Genomic DNA, 19,543 nt, shown 5'->3' with positions numbered 1-19,543 from the left:
GTTCAACAAACACCACAAAGGCTTAGTCATTAAACACTGTCGCCTAACAGCATCTGGTTCTATAACCTTTGAGTTTGAGGATGAGACCACTGCCAAGTCAGTTCATGATAGCTGGTCTACTGAATTCTTTGGAGGAAATAAGGGCATGAAAATTCCGGGAGCTGACAACACCACTGGAATAGTCAAACACGTTTACGATGACCTATCTGAAGATCAGATGAAAGATGATATCATGAATAATTACTCAGAGGATATAGAGGGCTGCGAGTTCCTCAAGCGCAAAGGTGACAATTCATTCATGGGACTGATTAAAGTTGAATTCAAATCTAGAAACAGCCTGCTCAAAGTAATGGATGAAAAGATAAAATTCTGCAACCAGAGATACATTGTTGAGGAATACAAACGAAAATCAAGAGTGATAAAGTGCAATAAGTGTCAGGGCTGGGGCCATGTTCACAGGTACTGCAACAAATCCGCTAAGTGTGGGAAATGTGCAGGAAATCATGAGAGTCTTTCATGTGACATAACCACAGGATTCAAATGTGCACACTGCAACAAAGATCACAAAGCTGGCTCCTATGATTGTGAAGTATACAAGAATAAATTGGCTCAATTCTCAGTAGATCGTCAATATGACTAGCACTAGTTCCTGTTCAGATATGGGTAGAAGTAAAAATAATATCCTAGGAAAAATATGTACTATCAACATCTGTGGGCTCTCCCAGCGAAGCCACATGATGCTTAACAAATATGTGTTTGATAATGATATTATTCTCCTCTCAATCCAAGAAACTGGCAGAAACCAGGAATACAAGATATATATTAATATTTTTTAAATATTTTGACTTGATATAACGACGTCGTCGTAATGACACAAGTGACTGATCAACCACCTTATTTGATAGTGTTTTTAAAAATAAAGTATTTATATTTTTAACTTGGGGTGTAAATATTTTTAGGGTTTTTATTTTTTAAATTTCAGATCTTTCATACTATTTGTTACTAAAATGCTCATTGTAGCCTATAATATTTAGATTTTCATCATCATTATACTTCATTCTCAGATTAGATTTAGAAAATTCAAAAAAATTGAACAAATTAGGTGATTTTAGAGGATACGCCGGTAAAATCTCTAAAAAAGTGTGTATTTAGAGCAAAACGCGCAGTTTTGCTAGTACTTTAGTTAAGTTTTCGAAATTGTCCCACATTCAAACAACGATTTGGCGCCCCCCTAAGACGGCGCCCCCCTGCACAGTGGGGTCAGCGGGGCCTTCGTTACGCCACTGGACACGGGAGTGGGGAAGACAATGCACCATAAGGACAGAATACTGCAGCCGAGTTGACAGTTGACGAGAACATGATTGAAAATGAGTCTCTTTTTCATTAGAAAGATATGTGATCATAGTTTGAGAGTAAATTGCAAGATCTCTGGTATATAATATGAACAGAAGCGGTCTTAAAATGTATCCTTGAGGTACTCCATTCTCCAGATAGCAGTCAGAAGATGTGTCAAGTCTTCCAGGAAAGAAAAATTTTAGGAAAGAAAAATTTTTATTTACCACAAAACAATCAATACATAATGTTATATTTATAAATAAATTCAAATTTCAATTTCAAACACATATACAGTACGCCGCGCACACAGCCACAATTTAAAATTGTTCAGAAATTCGTAGGTCAGCTGTAGGCGCCGCGCACATGATCTATTTAATTGTTATCTTATAATACATGTCAATACATATCTTACAATTACATGTCACATTTCTTAATTTCTAGAGCCAAAATTTCAGAAGCAAAATAATTTAAAAGATATTTCTGTCGTTCACGCAGTACAGGCCGTGAACACTGCGACCTAATTAATATAATAATGGAGGGATTCCAAAAAACCGCGCGCTCGTTATTTGTGATTAAATTGAGTGCGCGCCACTGTCAACCGCAGTACCGCTCAAGCATGAAGTACTAAGCGGTACGCAGTTTTGCGTGAGGCGTAGACATTTGTAGCACACTTTTCATTCAACTAATCCATTATGTGACATGTAATTATATTAAAGCAAAAAGAATATTAATTTTAGTAATAATTGACGTAAACATATGTGTTTAAATAACATCTATAATCTAGCGAGTTACTAATACCATTTGTTTGTATTATTGATTATATATGTTTACACTAGCCTATATTATGATGGAGATATACATTGCATTATATAATTGCTCCAATATTCAACACCGCTAAACAACAAATACCTACTTGCCCATCGATGAAGCAGTCGCCAAAACAAAGCTCAAAGTTAATATATCCTCGTACTTCGTTTTGGAAACTGTAGAATTCCAATAAATAATTAGTGTTTCAATTGTGTATTCGATGGGCAAGCACTCGCCACTCGAGGCCGAGACAAACGGCACCAGCTCCGCCCTGCAACCATGAAGTAATGTAAGCAGTAAGGCGGGGCGGTGGTGTGCGCCGTTTATACGGCCCACAGCACGAGACATTTTGAGCTCCAAGACTTAAGACTATAAAAGTCCCGAATTAAACATAGCGACTTACCATCGTCAGCCGTCAAAAATTTATAATTTGTATGTTATAAACTCTACACCTGCTATCAGTATAACATGTAATTTAGTTTGTTATTGGCTAAATTTTCAACTCGATTAAGCGATGCAGACGGATGAACTAGGCTTCTCCTCCGTCAAAAACACAATGAGAGGGGGTTGTGGAAGGACACGAACACTATTCGTTAACTCGTACCCCGGGTACCCCCTAGAACCGTGTCCCATCAGAGAGAGCCCATCACCCGTCCCCCCCCCCCCCCCCCCCCCCACCCGTCAGATCGAAAACAGTGTTTTAGTTTTGATATATGCTGTACCAATTACAATAAATGGTAAGTCAAGGCTGACGTTGGTAGCAAAATATAAAGTGACACGTCACAACAAAATAACCACTACACACTACACACTATATATACGCTATAACTATTGTACACAGTACACAGTATAACTTAAATATAAAATATAAACAAGTTACAAGAGACAAAAGAGTTTACAGAAGAGTTTTACATCGGCTCAGCACCGCCAGGACATTGGCTATACACGTGGGTCAATTAGTTTGATTTGGTATGGCTCGACCGGGAAAGTGGTCGAAATTAGTGCTCTTAATGAGTCATCACTGTCGTCTGAATATTAGAGCGGGAACTTCCCAAGTTTCGGCCGACAACGCGCACAGCATCGGCGCGCAATGCTATGCGCGTGCCCATATTACTGTGTCATTCGGCGGTTGCGCTCAGCGTAACTGGGAATGAGTTGTATGTTGTTTACCTAAATTCAAGCATGGTATTCATAGATAAGCTTGTCAGTCAGTGCTTAAGTGGGAATAACGGGCAAATGAATATCACTTCATAATCAGAATTCAGTGAAATTTCTGTCACACCACTCAGTTCCATACCGGTTTTGAGCTCTTAGAAGTGACTGTTTAAGTAAATTCTTGACAGATCCGCATGTGGAGGTGAAATTTAACGGGCCAACTTTACGGAATTCGTTCCAAAGCCATGCAGATTTATAAATAAATTGATTAGTTGGAGAGGGTGTAATGAACAGATTATCTTTCCTATTTGATATGTTGAATAAGTAGTATAACGAAATTGGTACTCGTGACTTAATGATCTTGAAAAGTTCCATTAAACAACGGTATCGGTCTCCAAAATGTTTCCTTCTATTCTGATGATTGTGCTCTGCCAATTACTGTTTGACATTTTATCTATTCTGATGATTTTCCGTTTATCAAAGATTTCTTCGGTTATTCAGCTCAGTCCTATCGGTAGGACATTCAAGAAAACAAATTTGACTTTCTGTCACAGTGACCTCACTGATCGCAGATCAATGGACAAAAATTGAGTAAAAACTTTGAAACTTCAGTCAAGGAAATGGCAGAAAAGCTTTTATTTAACAAATTTCCTATTTTGATGATTTCCTGTTGATCGAATAGAAGCTTTTTGAAACTACGTTTAATCGATTCAACGGTCAAAACAAGTTCTTTATGATTAAAAGAGAATTCTGATAATTTGAGGCAATGTTGCTAATCTAACTAGAGCCCTTGCTCATGTGGTAGGTTTATAAGAACGTTGTAGCGCGATGCACTACTGGGTCGCGCGCGCGCATCAAATAATGCTTCTCGGTAGATCGGCGAGATGCACCACTGTGCCTCGCCGAGCTGCGAAGGATTGACATCGTGAATCAATAAGAACGAGACTTCACTTTTCTCTACTTCGTAGTGTCCTCATAGCCGTTCATATTCGAGGTGTCAGGGGAAATCAGTAAAAGAAGCTTATGTAAGATTTATTTCATTAAATCTCATACCATCATGTGAATTATATAATTATTATTACATATTATAAATTGCTGATTAAGTACTGTTTAAAATTATCTTCGATAGACTGTTAAATTTTCAAGGGAATTCAAATTTTTGTTTTTACTCTTAAAAAATAATTAGTAAAACTGCAGGTATTATTATAACAAATTTTTTTTCTGCTTTCGCGTTCGACATGTCATATATTGTAACTACAGTACTAGAGCCCGGCCCTTTTGCACGCGAAATAAGGCGCTACTGTTTTATAATACATGTATTATAAAACAGTGCGAGCTCTGCACTCGTAATGTCACATGCGCGTCTACAAAAACATTTTCGCGCGATACGTTTTGATAACAAGTTAATTTTTCCGGTTTGTCACAATTTCGGCCGCGCGCTGCACAACATTACACACTATAGTGTAGAAATAAACGCGCGTCAAACTTTCAAGTCATGAATTAATTCATCTTCGATCTTGTATGATAAATTATAAATAGCAACTAATGAACAAAATATTCGAATTAAAAAACTCAAAACTGTCAACTTTTAAGGTTCAAATTTTATCACAACACACAATTCATGTTAAGTTTCAAATACAATTTAAAACGTTTTATTAAAAAAGATCATTGTGACTACCGGGTAATATTTGATAATATTCAAATTCTGAATACCGAAGAGTTTATTTTCGATTTTTTTAAACTGATGATAATCGTTCGCGTTTTCAGTTTGGCGTCTAAAGCATAAAATATGTTTATACATTATACATTATACAGGATTTTCTGCTCAAAGTCGTCAAACGAAACCTATACTAAAAGTCAAACTAAATCTTGACTACTAAATTACCACTAAATTGGGTAATGTAATGACCATACCACATAATAATTTAAAATGTTCTAAAAAGTAAATTAAAGCTACTTGGTTTAGTTGTTTATATCTTTTTAACTTTTAAACGGTTATTGAACCAAAATGCAAATGTTCATTTTAAATTTTCCTTTCCACTTTTGAGGTTTTACTTTTGGGAAATTTAAACAGGTAAGTACAAACAACAAAGGAAATCTTTGTATTAAGCATTTTAATACATTAAATTAATCCGCACTTGCTTTGTACTGGTTGTAATAAAATAATTATGTTTATTATTGCGCGCGCGCGCATTTAATGGTATCATGTTGTCGATTAAGGAATATTTTTGGTAAAAATTGGTGAAGTACTTGTCAATATAATAATAATAAACCTATAGACATTTGTTCAGTGAGTGGTGAGAAAGTAGTTTCGAACAAGTTTTGAAGGTGATCAAGATGGAATAACTAACAGTACATTTTTCGCGGTGACGCCATATATACGTATGGCTGCAGACAGATTAGATGTGAGATCGAGCGCTATATAATCTTCTTGTATGATTGTAGAAAAAATGTTAGTAGCCGCTGTGTTCTGTTGTTTATGACTTGATGTCTCGTTCCCTGCTGTTCACACAATATAGTTGAGATATCTGCATAACATTTTGCCGATTTACTATCGCTCAACTAATCAATGATTTTATAATTAAATAAATGATGATCTTATAATTAAATAAATGCAAACTATCAGTAAATACAGTACACAGGACGAAAAACAAATTAGTGCTTTTCTATTCTTGTTTTCAACACTCATTTCCTGGACCATCTTGTTCTGTTATTGTTGCTGAAAGTAGGAGTTCATTATCACAGAGCAAATTTATGATATGTATTCGTCTCTAATTAAATTTAATCTCTTACTTGAAATATGTATATGCCATTTTCAATCTAATCTGAATTATTTCCTATAATTCAAAATTTCCTAACAACTTTTTAACCTTCTTTCTCCTTTAAGAGCAATAATTGTTGTCCTCAACAAGTCAAATCTTATTATTTTCCTGAAAAGTACCATTGCCTCACTGTATCTTTGGCCTGATTTTCTAGACATTCTATCAGCTAACCTTTTTGAAAAAAGTATTTGCTTCTCTTCCCATTCCACCTGTTCTTGATTTAAAGGACTATTGGTGTAAATGTTCCATATTCTACTTCAACAATATTTTTGTTGTCCATGTTTTTCTTCTGTCTCTCATGGCTAGTGTACATACTCATCAGAAATCCAAGAGCTTTATTGGAAGGAGCTTGAGCATGAAATACTCTTATATCTAAAAATGCCCTTTCCAATGGGTTTCATACACTCCTAGCACTAACATCTAATCTAGCTCCATCTGCTTTGTTGGCCCCTGCGGCCTGCAGGAAGTTCTCTCCCATTGACAGGAATAAGGAGAGGTTCAGTAGTAACATCTTTACAGCCGGCAGTTTCTGAGAGCTCTGCTAACACATCTCTCAATGAATTGTGGCGAAGAGATACATATCCACCCCTTTTGCACATTAGTGAGTGGTTTATTGAGTTGTCACTTCCACATACACATTTTCTTGCAGCATCTTTTATTCCAAAGTTGTACCTAAGGGCTAGGGCGTCATTGAATTCTTGCTTGTTGAGACAGAATCCAAATGATTTGATTTATTCACTATAATTCTGAATTATATATTTTGATCTAATCATCACCCCAAGAAGCTGACATGTTTATGGATCCAGAATTTGCTAAAAAAGCTCTCCGAGATCATCCCAAAATTATTCTATGTTCTAAATTAAAGATGCCCTTAATGAAGGTTTGTTTAGTATTTATTTATAGGACTTTATTGGATCTTAAACATTTATACAAGTTTTTCACATTATCTTGACTGGTAATATTATAGATAAGCACATATAAAATAATACAAAATTTCAGCCTGGATTCTGGAACGAAATGAATGAAGAAGAACTATTTAGGTAAATATAACTGTGCTAAATATGTCATGAGGGTTTGTAGATGTTTAATAACCATGCTTCACATTTGGACAATCTCTCAATTAAACTAAAAATTCAAGTTATAACAATGATTGATGTAAATTAGGACCCTAATTATTAGGACCCTAATTATTAGTGGCACTAGGACCCTAATTATTAGTGGCACTAATATGACTTTGAATTCCATGGCACTTAAGACAGTGAACGTGAAATGACTAATAACGAGAAAGTGTAGCAAAGCAATGCCTTAAATCTAAACTGCCTCTGTTAGGAAATCCTTAAGTTGATTAATATGTCATAAAATTTTGCTAATGCATTGCCAGTTTTTAGCATCTGACTGGCATCTTTAAAAACTGAATTTTGTGACTTTCCTGTTCAAAATTCAGAATATGTCTTAGAATCATTCAAATATTATATGGAATTTGGTTGAAGTACTTCAACTATGCCCAAAATGAGCATATCCACATAATTAAAAATTTCCTCCCAAACCCATTTTCAGACCCTTCTGTGGCCCGCTCGCAGCGGCTAAGTTTCTTTCCCAACAGGGGCGTGCACAAGATTTTTAAAAGGGGTGGGCGAGGAGTCGGCGCGAAGCGCCGGCTCCGAGACTACTGCGGCAGGGGCACAGTGGGGCAATCTAATAGGGCATTATGACTTTTGGGTTTTTTGCCTTTTTATGCCTCTGGCCACATCTTGGTGGTGTCAATTTGGGTTAAATCGTCAATTATGACTTATTTCAGTGAAATAGGACAACTTTCACTACTTTTTTGGGCAAAAAAATCAATTTTTTTGAAAATTTGGCACTTTCTGTCACACAAAAAGCATCTTTTTGACTAGCAATTTTAAGATTTTATCCAATTTCAAGCGGTTTCTGTCCCATTTTTCTGCTTTTTCGTATGGAAATAGTCATCAATCATGCTGATGTGATTGTTTAATGGTATTTCAGAAAGGAGAACCAGAAAAACTATGCAATATAACCAAAACATAAGAAAAATCCTATGAAATCAGAGTTGCCCCTGGATTTTCCGAGCTCGAATTGCCAGATTTTGGCTATTTTTGGCTCATCCGCATTATTTTTCCATCCAAATATTACTTATTCCTATTGAACTTTGCTGGTATTAGCATAAAAGATCGAAGTGTGCCCCAAAAGCTATGAAATAAATGAAAAAAAAATCAGTTTTTAGTCTATCAGTGAGCTTTTCAAGGCTGAGAAATAGCGTGAGGCTGGACCCAAAAAAATTTTTTTTTTCTTCTCCAAAAGTCTGAATTGTTCTGAAGCAAATCGATTATTTTGTGTTTATAGACATTCTGAGGTATCATTTAAAGTATAGTAGATATGGGGAATATAGAGGAATAACTTTTCCAGCAGCCTGACATCAGAGCAAATGACAATTTAACCTTCGAAATTTGGCAAATTTATCAACATTATCCCTAAAAATTCACAGAATCTCGATTTTTTGCCAAAAGAATCTCAATTTTGCTTAAATTGACTACCAACGAGCTTGACATTACTATGAAAACTCATGTGGGACTATCCCAATAGTGTTAATTCAAAAATACGATGTTAAGATATCTTGCCTGGACATGCACATTCAGAATATTTTTCACTGCCAAATCTATAAATATCCCAGCGCCTGACTTTACAGGGCTGTAACTTTGCTCAGGAATGAGATAGAATCAAAAATCAAAAAGTTCTGAGCTCAGAAATAACCTGGCTAAATTAGATTAAACTAGTTTAAAGTGATTTTGGAGACATGACTTTTTTGCTAAATGTCAGCATGGAGCCCCACTGTGAGGGGCTCTGACAGCTTAAGCAAGTTCATCAAGATATTGTGTGTCCTAATTCAGCAAATTGTCATTTTGAAAGAATATTTTGAGCCTAAAATCAAAGAAATGACTTTTTGCTGCTTATTTAATAATTGGCACAATGAAGTAGACGTCTGGCGACAACATTATGTTCCTCGAGGAAATTTGGTACATACTAATGACATGATGTTTTAAGTTAATTATAGCAGGTGATCACAACACAAATTTCATGTGATTTATCATTGGTAATCCTGGAACTGGAAAAAAAAGTCCCGCTCACATTGGGACTGGCGCTAAGTTTCTCGATGTAATCCGACTTATATTGTCCTAAATAACACTAATTACTCGGGTACACTTTTTAACCAGTAGGGAATTTCTCGGAATCACGCCCTTTTTGACCGCACCCATATCGTGACCCCCATTATAAATTATCTCGGATTCTGATCGAGATACAGACTTCAGAGATGAACCAAAATGTGCCTAAGAGCATGTTTATATTAGTGCTACAAAGATACTTAAGGCTTAAGAGACTTTGTTTGTGAGATATCGCCAAAATCCGATTTACTATAGCAGTCTCGCGAGTAACAATTATCACACTTATTTCAAGATATCTCAGAATCTGATTGGAGCTAAGCGCTCATCTTGGGTATTAAATGGTCAAAATCATCATATTGAGTGGGGTAGAGCATGATTTTTAAAGTCTACAGACTTCAGGTTGTTTGAGTTATTAGGTAGATCCCATTTTTATGCTCTCGCGAGTAGCGATTGATGCCATTATTCCAAGATATCTCGCATCTGATTGGAGCTAAGCACTCATCTTGGGCATTTAAAAATGCAATGAATGGTGAAAAATCATCATATTGAGTGGGCTAGAAGCATGATTTAAAAGTCCTTCAGACTTCAGGTAGTTGAGTTATTAGGTCAGATCCCATTTTTACGCTATCGCAAGTAGCGATTGATCAATTATTTCAAGATATCTCGAGGTTTTGCGATTTCTCACAAACTAAGTCTCTTAGCCCTAAGTATCTTCATAGCACTTATAATAATATGAACATGCATCTAGATCTCTGGCACATTTGGTTCATCGCTGAAAAGGGCGTGATTCCGAGAAATGGTTGAAAAAGTGTACCCGAGTCAATTGTGTTATTTAGGACAATATAGTCTGATTACATCGAGAAACTTAGCGCCAGTCCCAATGTGAGCGGGACTTTTTCCAGTTCGAAGATTATGGATATATATAAATGGCACACAGTTCAACTAAATTGTGCCACACTAAACAAAAAAGGCACACCATTCCCTTTTACAATATTCTGAACTAGAAAGAGTTCCCCCAATTTTTCGGGGGGGGGGGGGGGGGGGGGGGGGGGGGGGCAATTAAATAAGGGGGGGAAAAAAAAGGGGGTTGGGGAATTTGGGTCCACCTTTTTACTGATTTCCGGGGAAAACACATTTTTAAATTTTCATAGTACCACTCTTACCCCTTACTTCGGGTTGAGAAAAAGGGGGGGGGGGGTTTCCAACTATATTTTTGTACAGGGCCCACCAGTTTTTTCCCAAAATGTACATGTACAAAAATGGAAAAATTTTTGTTTTTTCCGGGTTCCCCCCCCCCCCTTTTTTTTGTTTTCCAGGGTTTTCCGTTTTTTTGTAATTTTTTATGACCATTATGTACAGGACCATCGATTTTTCCCAAAATGTACGCAAAATTAGTGTACAAAAATGTTTTTGGCCCCCCCCCCCCCCCCCCCCTACAGAATCAGAAAAAATGTGCCAAGATCCCCCACGGGTAAAAAATTTGTACCCGAGTTAATAATTTTTTTTTGGGGTCTATGTTGTTTTTGGGTTTATCTAAAAAACTGTGAATTTAAAAAATAATTGCTCTGTTTTGAGAGCATGACCAAATCAAAGAACACGCACTTCAACCCCAAATCTCCAAGAACCAATGAGTCTCCCCCGACTCTCTTGGTTTATTTTGTACAATTTTAGTAGCTTCCACAAAAATGTCTGAAAAGCAATCAACCCGGGCAGGGTTCCAAAAATTTTCCGTAAGAAAAATAAACTTTGGTTAACCGTCCGATGCTAATTTCTGCTGTTTTGTGTTGGTCGGATCGATTCCCTTGACATAACTCACGGGTTTCTTTTTCCCCCCCCCCCCCCCCCCCCAAAACCCCCCCCCCCCCCATTTCCCCCCCCCCCCCCAAAACCCCGGGGGGGCCGCTGGGGACCAAAAACCCAATCCCTTTTCCTTTCATTTTTTTAAAAATTTGAACTTTTGCTTTGCCGGTGCAAAATTTTAAAACAACCCAATAAACCTGTTAAAAATAAAAAAGGGGGTCAAATTTTTTTTTTAAAAAATTTAATTTAAAAAAGGTTTAAAAATTTTTTTAAAAAAATTTTGAAATGAAACCCCCCAGGCTTTTTTGAAAATAATTTCCCCGGGAACCAAAAAATTTTTAAAAGGGGGGGATAAAACCCCAAGTTTTCAAAGTTTTTTTAAAAATTTATGAAATTTTGTTTATTGATATCATTTTTCCCATAATTTTGAGAAGGGTTTAAGACGTTGAATTTAAAAATTCCCGTCCTATTAAATTTCCCTAAATTTGGAACATAATTTATTCGTCGCATTTATAATGAATCTGGGGCAAAACTTTACAAATTTGTAGCGACAAATGTAAGCTATTTGGTTATAGTTCGTAATTTCCATGATTCTGGATCACAACTGCTGAATATTTTCACTTCATTCTAGGTACAAATCTATGGTCGCTCTTAAATGACTTTTTCCTCATTTTGTGCACCCGACTTTGAAAGAGGTAAAATCAGGAAAACAGTGTCGCTTAAAAAAACATGTCCATTAATTACATTTCTTACCAAGTTTTGATATAAATTGCTTAAACTTGAATTTATTTGTCGATTGAGAAATTGTCCCAAAGTTGATTTCGTAATAGGCTTTTAAATTCTCCAATTAACTTTAATTTGAATTATTATATCCGCAGGCTTTCAGAATAAACAAAACATGTTAGCGAAGATTGACTATGCCAAAATGAAGCACGAATCCAGCGTGTGGAAAACTCTCGCCGAAACTAAAGGAACTTTGAAGGAACAGTTATCCCATGCCTGGTAATTATTATAATTTATAAGCCAATTCAATCGATTTTCAATTCATCTTGTTGACCGTTTTGGGCTTATAAATCCGAGATTTTGGAAGCATGTGACAGAATTGTAGTCGCAATTATGCCTTCTCAGGGACACTTCATTTTTTGTTCATTTCATTCATTCCATGAATCAGGGAAATATTTCACAGGAGGCTTAAAATGTTGGTACTCATGCCATTGTATCATACCAGGGCAAATCCAACTAGTTCACGGACATATACAGCCAAAATTTATGTTCCTAAATCTGTCATAAATGTTTCCACGATCTCGAATTTGATGGAAATCTTTCGTCCGTCGCGCGATCTTAATTGTTGGAAAAACCACACGATTCCTGGCATCTTTAGCACAAATTTTGCGCGCGCCGCACTTCACGCCATATTTTGTTAATATTTTTTCTCGCAGATTTCACGAATTCGACTGACGAAGTTGAAATAGAACTGAAGCATACGGTATGAAGCATGGGAGAGGTCAGCATCTCACCGCCCTCCAGTGATTGGGACCAATGGATGGGGCTCACTGATGACCCACAAATTGTTGTAGACTCTCCTAAACTCTCCAGACGCTGAAGCCTTCTTTGCGGGGAAGAACATTAGCAGGGAGTCGTCTCCATTCACGAGGAGCAATACCCTTTGGTGGCCTGCAATACCCTTTTCGAATCTATTGCTAGTGACAGAGAGATCAAAATAGCGAAACACAGGACAGATACAATGAGTGCCTCAAGACGGAAGCGCTAGCAGACAAGGAAAGGTGATCAGGCTGTAGGACCAGCTGCTGGTGCAGAACGACGAACAACTACAGTTGAATAGACAGTACAAACAGCGGTGGAGTCAGGGATTAAGAGCTACAGTGCAGCTGTTCAACAGAACAGTGCAAGTGGTACGGTCTGCTACAGTAAATCCTGAAGAAGGTGATGAAGAGTGTGGCTGCAGAGGAGGACAGGAGCAAGAATCTGATAGTGTTTGGACTGAAAGAAGAGGATGAAGAACAGCTACCAGCTCTTGTAAACGCAGTATTGGACGAGATCGGGGAGAAACCTCATTTCGAAGCGACAAGAGTCGGCTGGAAGAGGCCAGGTACGGCATCCTACCAGCCAAGATCACTGTCCCAAGCTCAACAGCAGTTCATCAGATTCTGATGAAAACAGGGAGACTGAGGCTGGCTGAGGCACACAAAGATGTATGGATTTGTATATCCAGTGAAGAGCGTGCAGCAAGGAAGAACCTGGTAACTGACCTGAAGAAGAAGAGAGCTGAACAAACTCATCTCGACCACTACATCTGGTACGGGAAGGTCTGTAGCCGGGTAAAGAAGCCACCATGACGTAATTCATGTCTATCGGACACCGATCAGTATATTATGTAGGAGTATCTTAAGAGTTTACGGACGTTATCTGTATTTGAGAGACAATTATATTATATGCATACATTATTATTTGATTGTTTCACACTTTTCACATTTCATCAATTTATTACTAGGTGGTAGTGATGTTATTGAGACTTTGGGCGGCCAAAAACTCCTGTTCTGCAAGTTGTCCTCTGTACTTTTCGCTGACCCACGCTTTTTAGCATTTATACATTTCGGCCTAGTGTGCACGAAAATTTATTTCAATCAATCAATGTTTGTTCGATTAACTGTACTAACTGCTATTTTGTAAAAGTTTCAAATCAAATCAAAATCAAATGTTCAGAAACACATATCACGTATTCAATATTTTAGCAATTTTTACCTCTTGCTCCCCCTCCGTAATCAACCGTTATCAAGACCCACCCCCTCCTGATAGCAAATTTACGTAATCATGGCATGAAATAATTGTTATCAGTGCAGTTATGATATCCGGCCAAGCACCTTTCATGACCAATGAAATAGTTCATCCATTGTCTCCTTCCATGAGACAGTGTGGACAACTTTTGGGGACCATTGTCGGTTTGAACTTAGGGGTCGTTAACATATTACGTAATCAATATTTTAGCAATTTTTACCCCCCTCCCCCCTTCCGTAATCAACCGTAATCAAGACCCAACCTCCCCCCCCCTTCTGACAGCAATATTACGTAATCATGGCCCGGCCCCCCCCCCCCCCCCTTGAGATTTTTCCTAAAAAAAAATTTTCTCTACGGTTCATGCTACCCTGATCATGCTATCATGATGAGCTGAAATCATTGTTATGGTATCCGGCCAAGCACCTTCTAAACTACTCACTATTATAGCCGGATATTCGATCAATTTCTAAATTTTATCACCATCAGAGTGAAATTGAGTGGAATTTAAAATATCAAATTGTTATTATTCTAGAGGGTAAAAACAAAAACTTTGATTACGTAATCAACGACCGAACCCCTCGCCCCCCCTCCCCACCCCACCCCGTAATCAACCATAAGCATTTGGAAACCCCCCTCGGCCGATTACGTAAAATGGTAGTTCTGTTTACAATGTCCAGTAAGGAAGAATTATGCCGCTGTTCTTGTGCTCATTTTTCCAAGTTTTGGGATTAATCTGGCGAACTTATGTCTCTACTCGTTCGAAGTGAGTGCTATTAATTACGTAATTATCAGCTAACTCCCCCCCCCCCCCCCCCCCCCCCCGTAATCATTTGGGAACCCTCTGCCGATTACGTAATATGTGAACGACCCCGAAGTATAATCTGAGATACTTTATTTTATGACATGCTATATTGTAATTTGTTTACATGTTTCAGTGTACATTTCTACTGTACTATTACGAAATTATTATTACTGTACTATTACGAAATTTAACGAACTTGCTGCTTGTCCATCAGAATTGTGACTTTTATTTTGTTGAAAATTTAGGTGGGCACGAAAACTGTTAGTTAGAATGTAAGTTCAGAGGAATTTTTCCCTTACAATCAAGCTACATGAATTGTTGTGAATACTAAGATCAAACTATCATTTTACAGGCTGGCGTCATCTTCATTGACACAAGCCCTATTAATTGTATAGTAAAAAGTTAATACAACCCAAAATTCCCTTAAAAATCTGAACACTCTTAAAACGTTCATTAAAAGTTAAAATGAGATGTTAGAGTATAACATATATAAGTAAGGGAAGGCCGAAAGGATTTATAATGTTAATTCCCAAAGGTTTTAAAATTAAAGTCTAGAGAAGTTAAATATATTCATGTTCACGGACTTCCAAAGTTTTGGGACTAGAATTATCAGTGATCGACACAGAAATGTTCCCTTTGTCTATAAGTATAACCACGATCCAATAAATGTAAGCAAAAACTATATTCATCACTTATTTATCGCCATTTAAAAGTTTATAATATTTGACCCTATGTTCTCCAGTCCTAATATATAATATAACCGGCCCGTATAATATAACCCGTAAAGAGCGAGTAGTGCGACCGACGTAAGCCTTTCCACAGACACTACATTGGGAAATAACAAATAAATGATGTTGTAACTCTATAAGCAGTAGAAGTTTCCACTTTCCAAGGGAAGCTTTAAGTTCACAACATTTGCATCGTGGCACATTGCATTCGCTGGTTCATGGTTGGGCCATGTTTAGCTCCTAAAGCAAGTTTCAATTTGACGAGGCGAGATTTTAACAACATAACTCGCAGGACTGCTGTATTTAGCACACGCGCGACTGTAATGATATGAAAAATGAGCCGTCCGCTCATGCCTATATATAGTCATCGTGTCCATAGATACGTGAAGCGACGCGTATCCATAGATACGTGTAGCGACGCGCTAGTTATTCTATTATGAATTCATTTTGTTCGGCGCGCGGCGTAAGAATTTATTTAGACCATATAAATGTTCATAACTTTTTATGAGAACCTGTGCTGAGTTTTTTGAAAAGGGCGACATTCGATTGAGCATTTTTGCTATCCAATGGTATAAAATGTAGCACCAGCGCAATTATCGCTCAATAATCTTATTTCTACGCGCAGCTCTCAGCGGGGCAGCACCAAGGAGGCTTGTTGAATGAATTTTATCAATTACTCAGCTTGCTATTTGTATCATATCATGAACCCATTCTTGTTTCACTAAGCTAGCAGTAGTACTAGTATTGTGGCGAAAAATCAATACTGCCGCGCGCCACTCCACACTCGTGCGCGGCAGGTCTACAACGTATGACAATTTAATTGACAACTTGCTATTCAACTATTCGCTTCTCTCACGGATAACATTTACATAGCCATTGCATGAGTCTACGCGTACTGCGACGGGCGCGGGCGTACTTTCTATATTTTTCTTGTTCTCAGTTTTGACAGATAAAATTACATTTTCATGACAGTAAGATAATAGTAAGATAATAAAATTAGACTAGCTATAAAGGATCGATATTGAGGGGCCGCTATAGCATATAGAGTATAGGGCCGGAGAAAGAGGGTTAGCTCCACAGAATGCCTTATGCCGGTCATGGCACTTTTTTGGTTTTGTTTTCATGGGCCCTTTGACATTTTGTTTCATCATTGGTAGCTAGTCATTTTTATTTTCAGTTTTTGAAATTTCACCTTTGATCCTACTTTCTGGACGATGATTAATCACTCTACACTCGACTGTCACGTGACTTTTTCAACCCGTTCTCTAGCCTGGCCTTAATTGACGATGTCAATTCATCGCATGTCGCAGCTCGGCGCGGCACAGTATATAACGCATCGCGCTACATAACAAGCCTGGCCCTGAATGACTATTGGAAATTTAAATCTGAACCCTCAGCTAATATAGCAATTGATTATAACCCTAACTCATGAATCTTTAACAAAAGCATATGCTGAAAGTCTGAAATCCTAACCTGTAACCACAACGAGAAATTAGACTAACTTCCTTATACGGTCATATCTTACCTGGGGACCTGATCAGGCTATCGCCTATCATGTTCATAAACATAAAGATAGAGATAAGAGATTAGGCGGAATGACAGGCTGAGGGCGGCCCAGTAAGGTCATATCACGTGATCGAGACAGTTTTTCGCAAATATCAAATATCTCGTCAGGGGAGCATTTTAACCCTATGTCATGGAGGGTGATTCGGAATTATCAGCGTCCGAAAATACATCGAATGAAGTTGGTTTCAACTTTCAACTGTCGGGGTTCCTTTTGGAATAATCTCGAAGATCGACTGTAGAGTGATTTAGCACGCTCGCGCTCGCTACTTTCTCACATAGCACATGTAAGAGTGCCAACTGTTAAGCGAGCCAGAGATCAATAATATTATAAGCTGGGTTATAATTGATAATGAATGTCAGCTACAAGTACAATCTGCACTCAAAAGGAAGTGCAAGTTAACCTTGCTCCACGTTGTGGGCCCGCCGCGCACGAGTGCACGGCCATATCCAATATTATATCGTGGCTTTCCCCACGGTGGTAAATAAAGATCGCGACGTGATACAAAGTTAACCAACATACAATATAAAAACTAAGTAAAAACACATGAGTTGATAGTATAAAAGGCAAATGATTAGTAGCACTATCAGTATTATTAGAAACATCATTTAAAAGGCATCTAATCAATATAACGTTATTATATCATCATACCTCTTGAGCAGCTCCTAATTAAAGTGGTCTGTGACAAATAAACGTAAAACAGTTTTACGACAAAAAACTTTCATAGCAACTATGATGATAAACTAACGCTTTTACAAATAAATCCTGATGTTATTTTCATTTGAATATTAACGTCCGTCTTAAAATTCTGGGCTATTTGAAAATAGATGCGGATAATTAGTACAAACACTGACATTGCCACATACATAAAATCAGCTATAATAACGAAATTCATCTAAAATAAAAATCAAATAAATCCATCCCAAAAATACTAAAACTGTGTGAATTACAAAATAAACAAACGAAAAAGCAAACATCCTAGTCATGTAAGTGTAACAACTTCTTCTGCTTTTTTAAAAACATCTTATTAGAAAACCCTTTTAACTTTTTATTTGATTTACTTTTACTGTCCCTAGGGATTGGGTCCACTAATAAACTGTTTCTTAAATCTGAAGTTGACTTATATTTATGCGAAAAAGAGTTAAGCTTTTTGCTTCGAGTTGAGTTAGATCTGGTGACCTGGACGTACGCGGCTTGTTTCTGTGCTTCAGGTATCACGAAATTATTTTCCTCATCAAGCTCCACCTGCAAAGAAAATGTTAGATTTTAAGCTTTCATCAAATAATAAACGATTATAAGATATCAAAGATTGTTTAAGCAGCTAAAATGTGGGGTGTCAGCTAAAATGTGGGGTGTCAACTTAGTTAAAGTTTAGCTGTAAGGAATCACAAATTGGTAAATCGCAGTCGCATGTGTTTTGCTGCACTTCCTCGGGTAGTAAAGTCTGCAGAACACATTAAACTAATTATATAAAACGAATTATTATAAAACTAATTATATAAAACGATATATTATAAAAACCTGATTATTTAATAACTTAATTAACGAATAATATTAATTATTTAATTGATTAACTTAATTAACGAACCTAATTATTTAATAACTTAATTAACGAACCTGTCGACGTTCCTCTTTCAGTGCGTCTAACCAGGCCGTTTTATCTGAACTTTTCTTGCAAAACAAAACAATCCATTTGTTTTTAACTCTGTTTTCCATCTTCCAGCCGTTCACAACACCCGGTTCTGTAGAGTTATCAAATAATTAATTTAATGATAAATTAAGTAATTAATTTAAAAAGTAATAAAATAATTAATTGAATAATTAATAGAATTATTGAATTGAGGAAGAAAATATCACATGAAAAATGGATTAAAAAATAAAATACCTGAATTATCGTCCAGATTAACAGTTTGGCACTGATCCAAGTTTATCCTTCCTTTGTACTGCAATTTTCCACTTCCTAGCACCTTCCTACAATACACCAGCTGCTTATCAAACAGGAAAAATCTCCGCAGCTGTTTGTTGCCTGCGCTAATCTTGTAAAGACTTCCACTGTGGATCATGATGCTGGACTTGACTAAGATATCCTCCCCTCTCCAGTCCTCTATAGTTGACTGCCACTGTGCTAATTTGTTGATATTCTCTGTTCTTCTCTTCCTTTCATTTACGGTTGAAGCAACTTTGCTCATGATACACTCTGCATCTTTTACCTGAGAGACAAACTTTTATTAATTAAGAACTAAATATTGAACTTTAAAGCCTACTAACTTTTATGATGCAAGTTCAAGGCTCAAGCAACTGTTGAACAACTGTTGAACAAGCAACCCTCGTATATTCCCGTTCGGAACTGCGAGCTGATTGGTTTGAACATTTCATGAGACAGATCATTCTGATTTATATGTGAGTAGTACGTACTTAAGAAATGTGTAAGAAATGTGTAAGAAATGTGTAAAAAATGTGTAAGAAATCTGTAAGAAATGTGTAAGAAATGTGTAAGAAATGTGTAAGAAATGTGTAAAAAATGTGTAAGAAATGTGTAAGAAATGTGTGAGAAA

At 37.0% G+C, this 19,543-nt stretch overlaps 1 protein-coding gene and 1 long non-coding RNA gene across 2 annotated transcripts in view; one reads left to right on the top strand and one right to left on the bottom strand.

The window, feature by feature from the left end:
* The first annotated feature begins 7,119 nt into the window (after nucleotides 1-7,119).
* LOC134824694 (uncharacterized) lies at nucleotides 7,120-12,882 on the top strand. The gene is made up of 3 exons (XR_010161458.1): nucleotides 7,120-7,159; nucleotides 11,977-12,100; nucleotides 12,538-12,882. It is a non-coding gene; the product is annotated as an uncharacterized LOC134824694 (long non-coding RNA).
* A 4,658-nt stretch (nucleotides 12,883-17,540) lies between these two features.
* The window catches only part of LOC134825301 (uncharacterized), a 68,362-nt gene continuing 66,359 nt past the window's right edge, over nucleotides 17,541-19,543 (bottom strand). The window contains exons 48-50 of the mRNA XM_063837463.1: nucleotides 18,874-19,198; nucleotides 18,606-18,730; nucleotides 17,541-18,233 (exon numbers count right to left, since the gene is read on the bottom strand). Coding sequence (XP_063693533.1) covers nucleotides 17,967-18,233; nucleotides 18,606-18,730; nucleotides 18,874-19,198 — 717 coding nt within the window. The 3' untranslated portion in view covers nucleotides 17,541-17,966. The remainder of the gene's footprint in view (nucleotides 18,234-18,605; nucleotides 18,731-18,873; nucleotides 19,199-19,543) is intronic.

The sequence above is a fragment of the Bolinopsis microptera genome, chromosome 13 (genome assembly GCF_026151205.1).
Source record: "Bolinopsis microptera isolate Bmic1 chromosome 13, MBARI_Bmic_1.0, whole genome shotgun sequence".
In the NCBI taxonomy this organism is placed as follows: Eukaryota; Metazoa; Ctenophora; class Tentaculata; order Lobata; family Bolinopsidae; genus Bolinopsis; species Bolinopsis microptera.
This window is presented reverse-complemented; position numbering and strand designations above follow the sequence as displayed.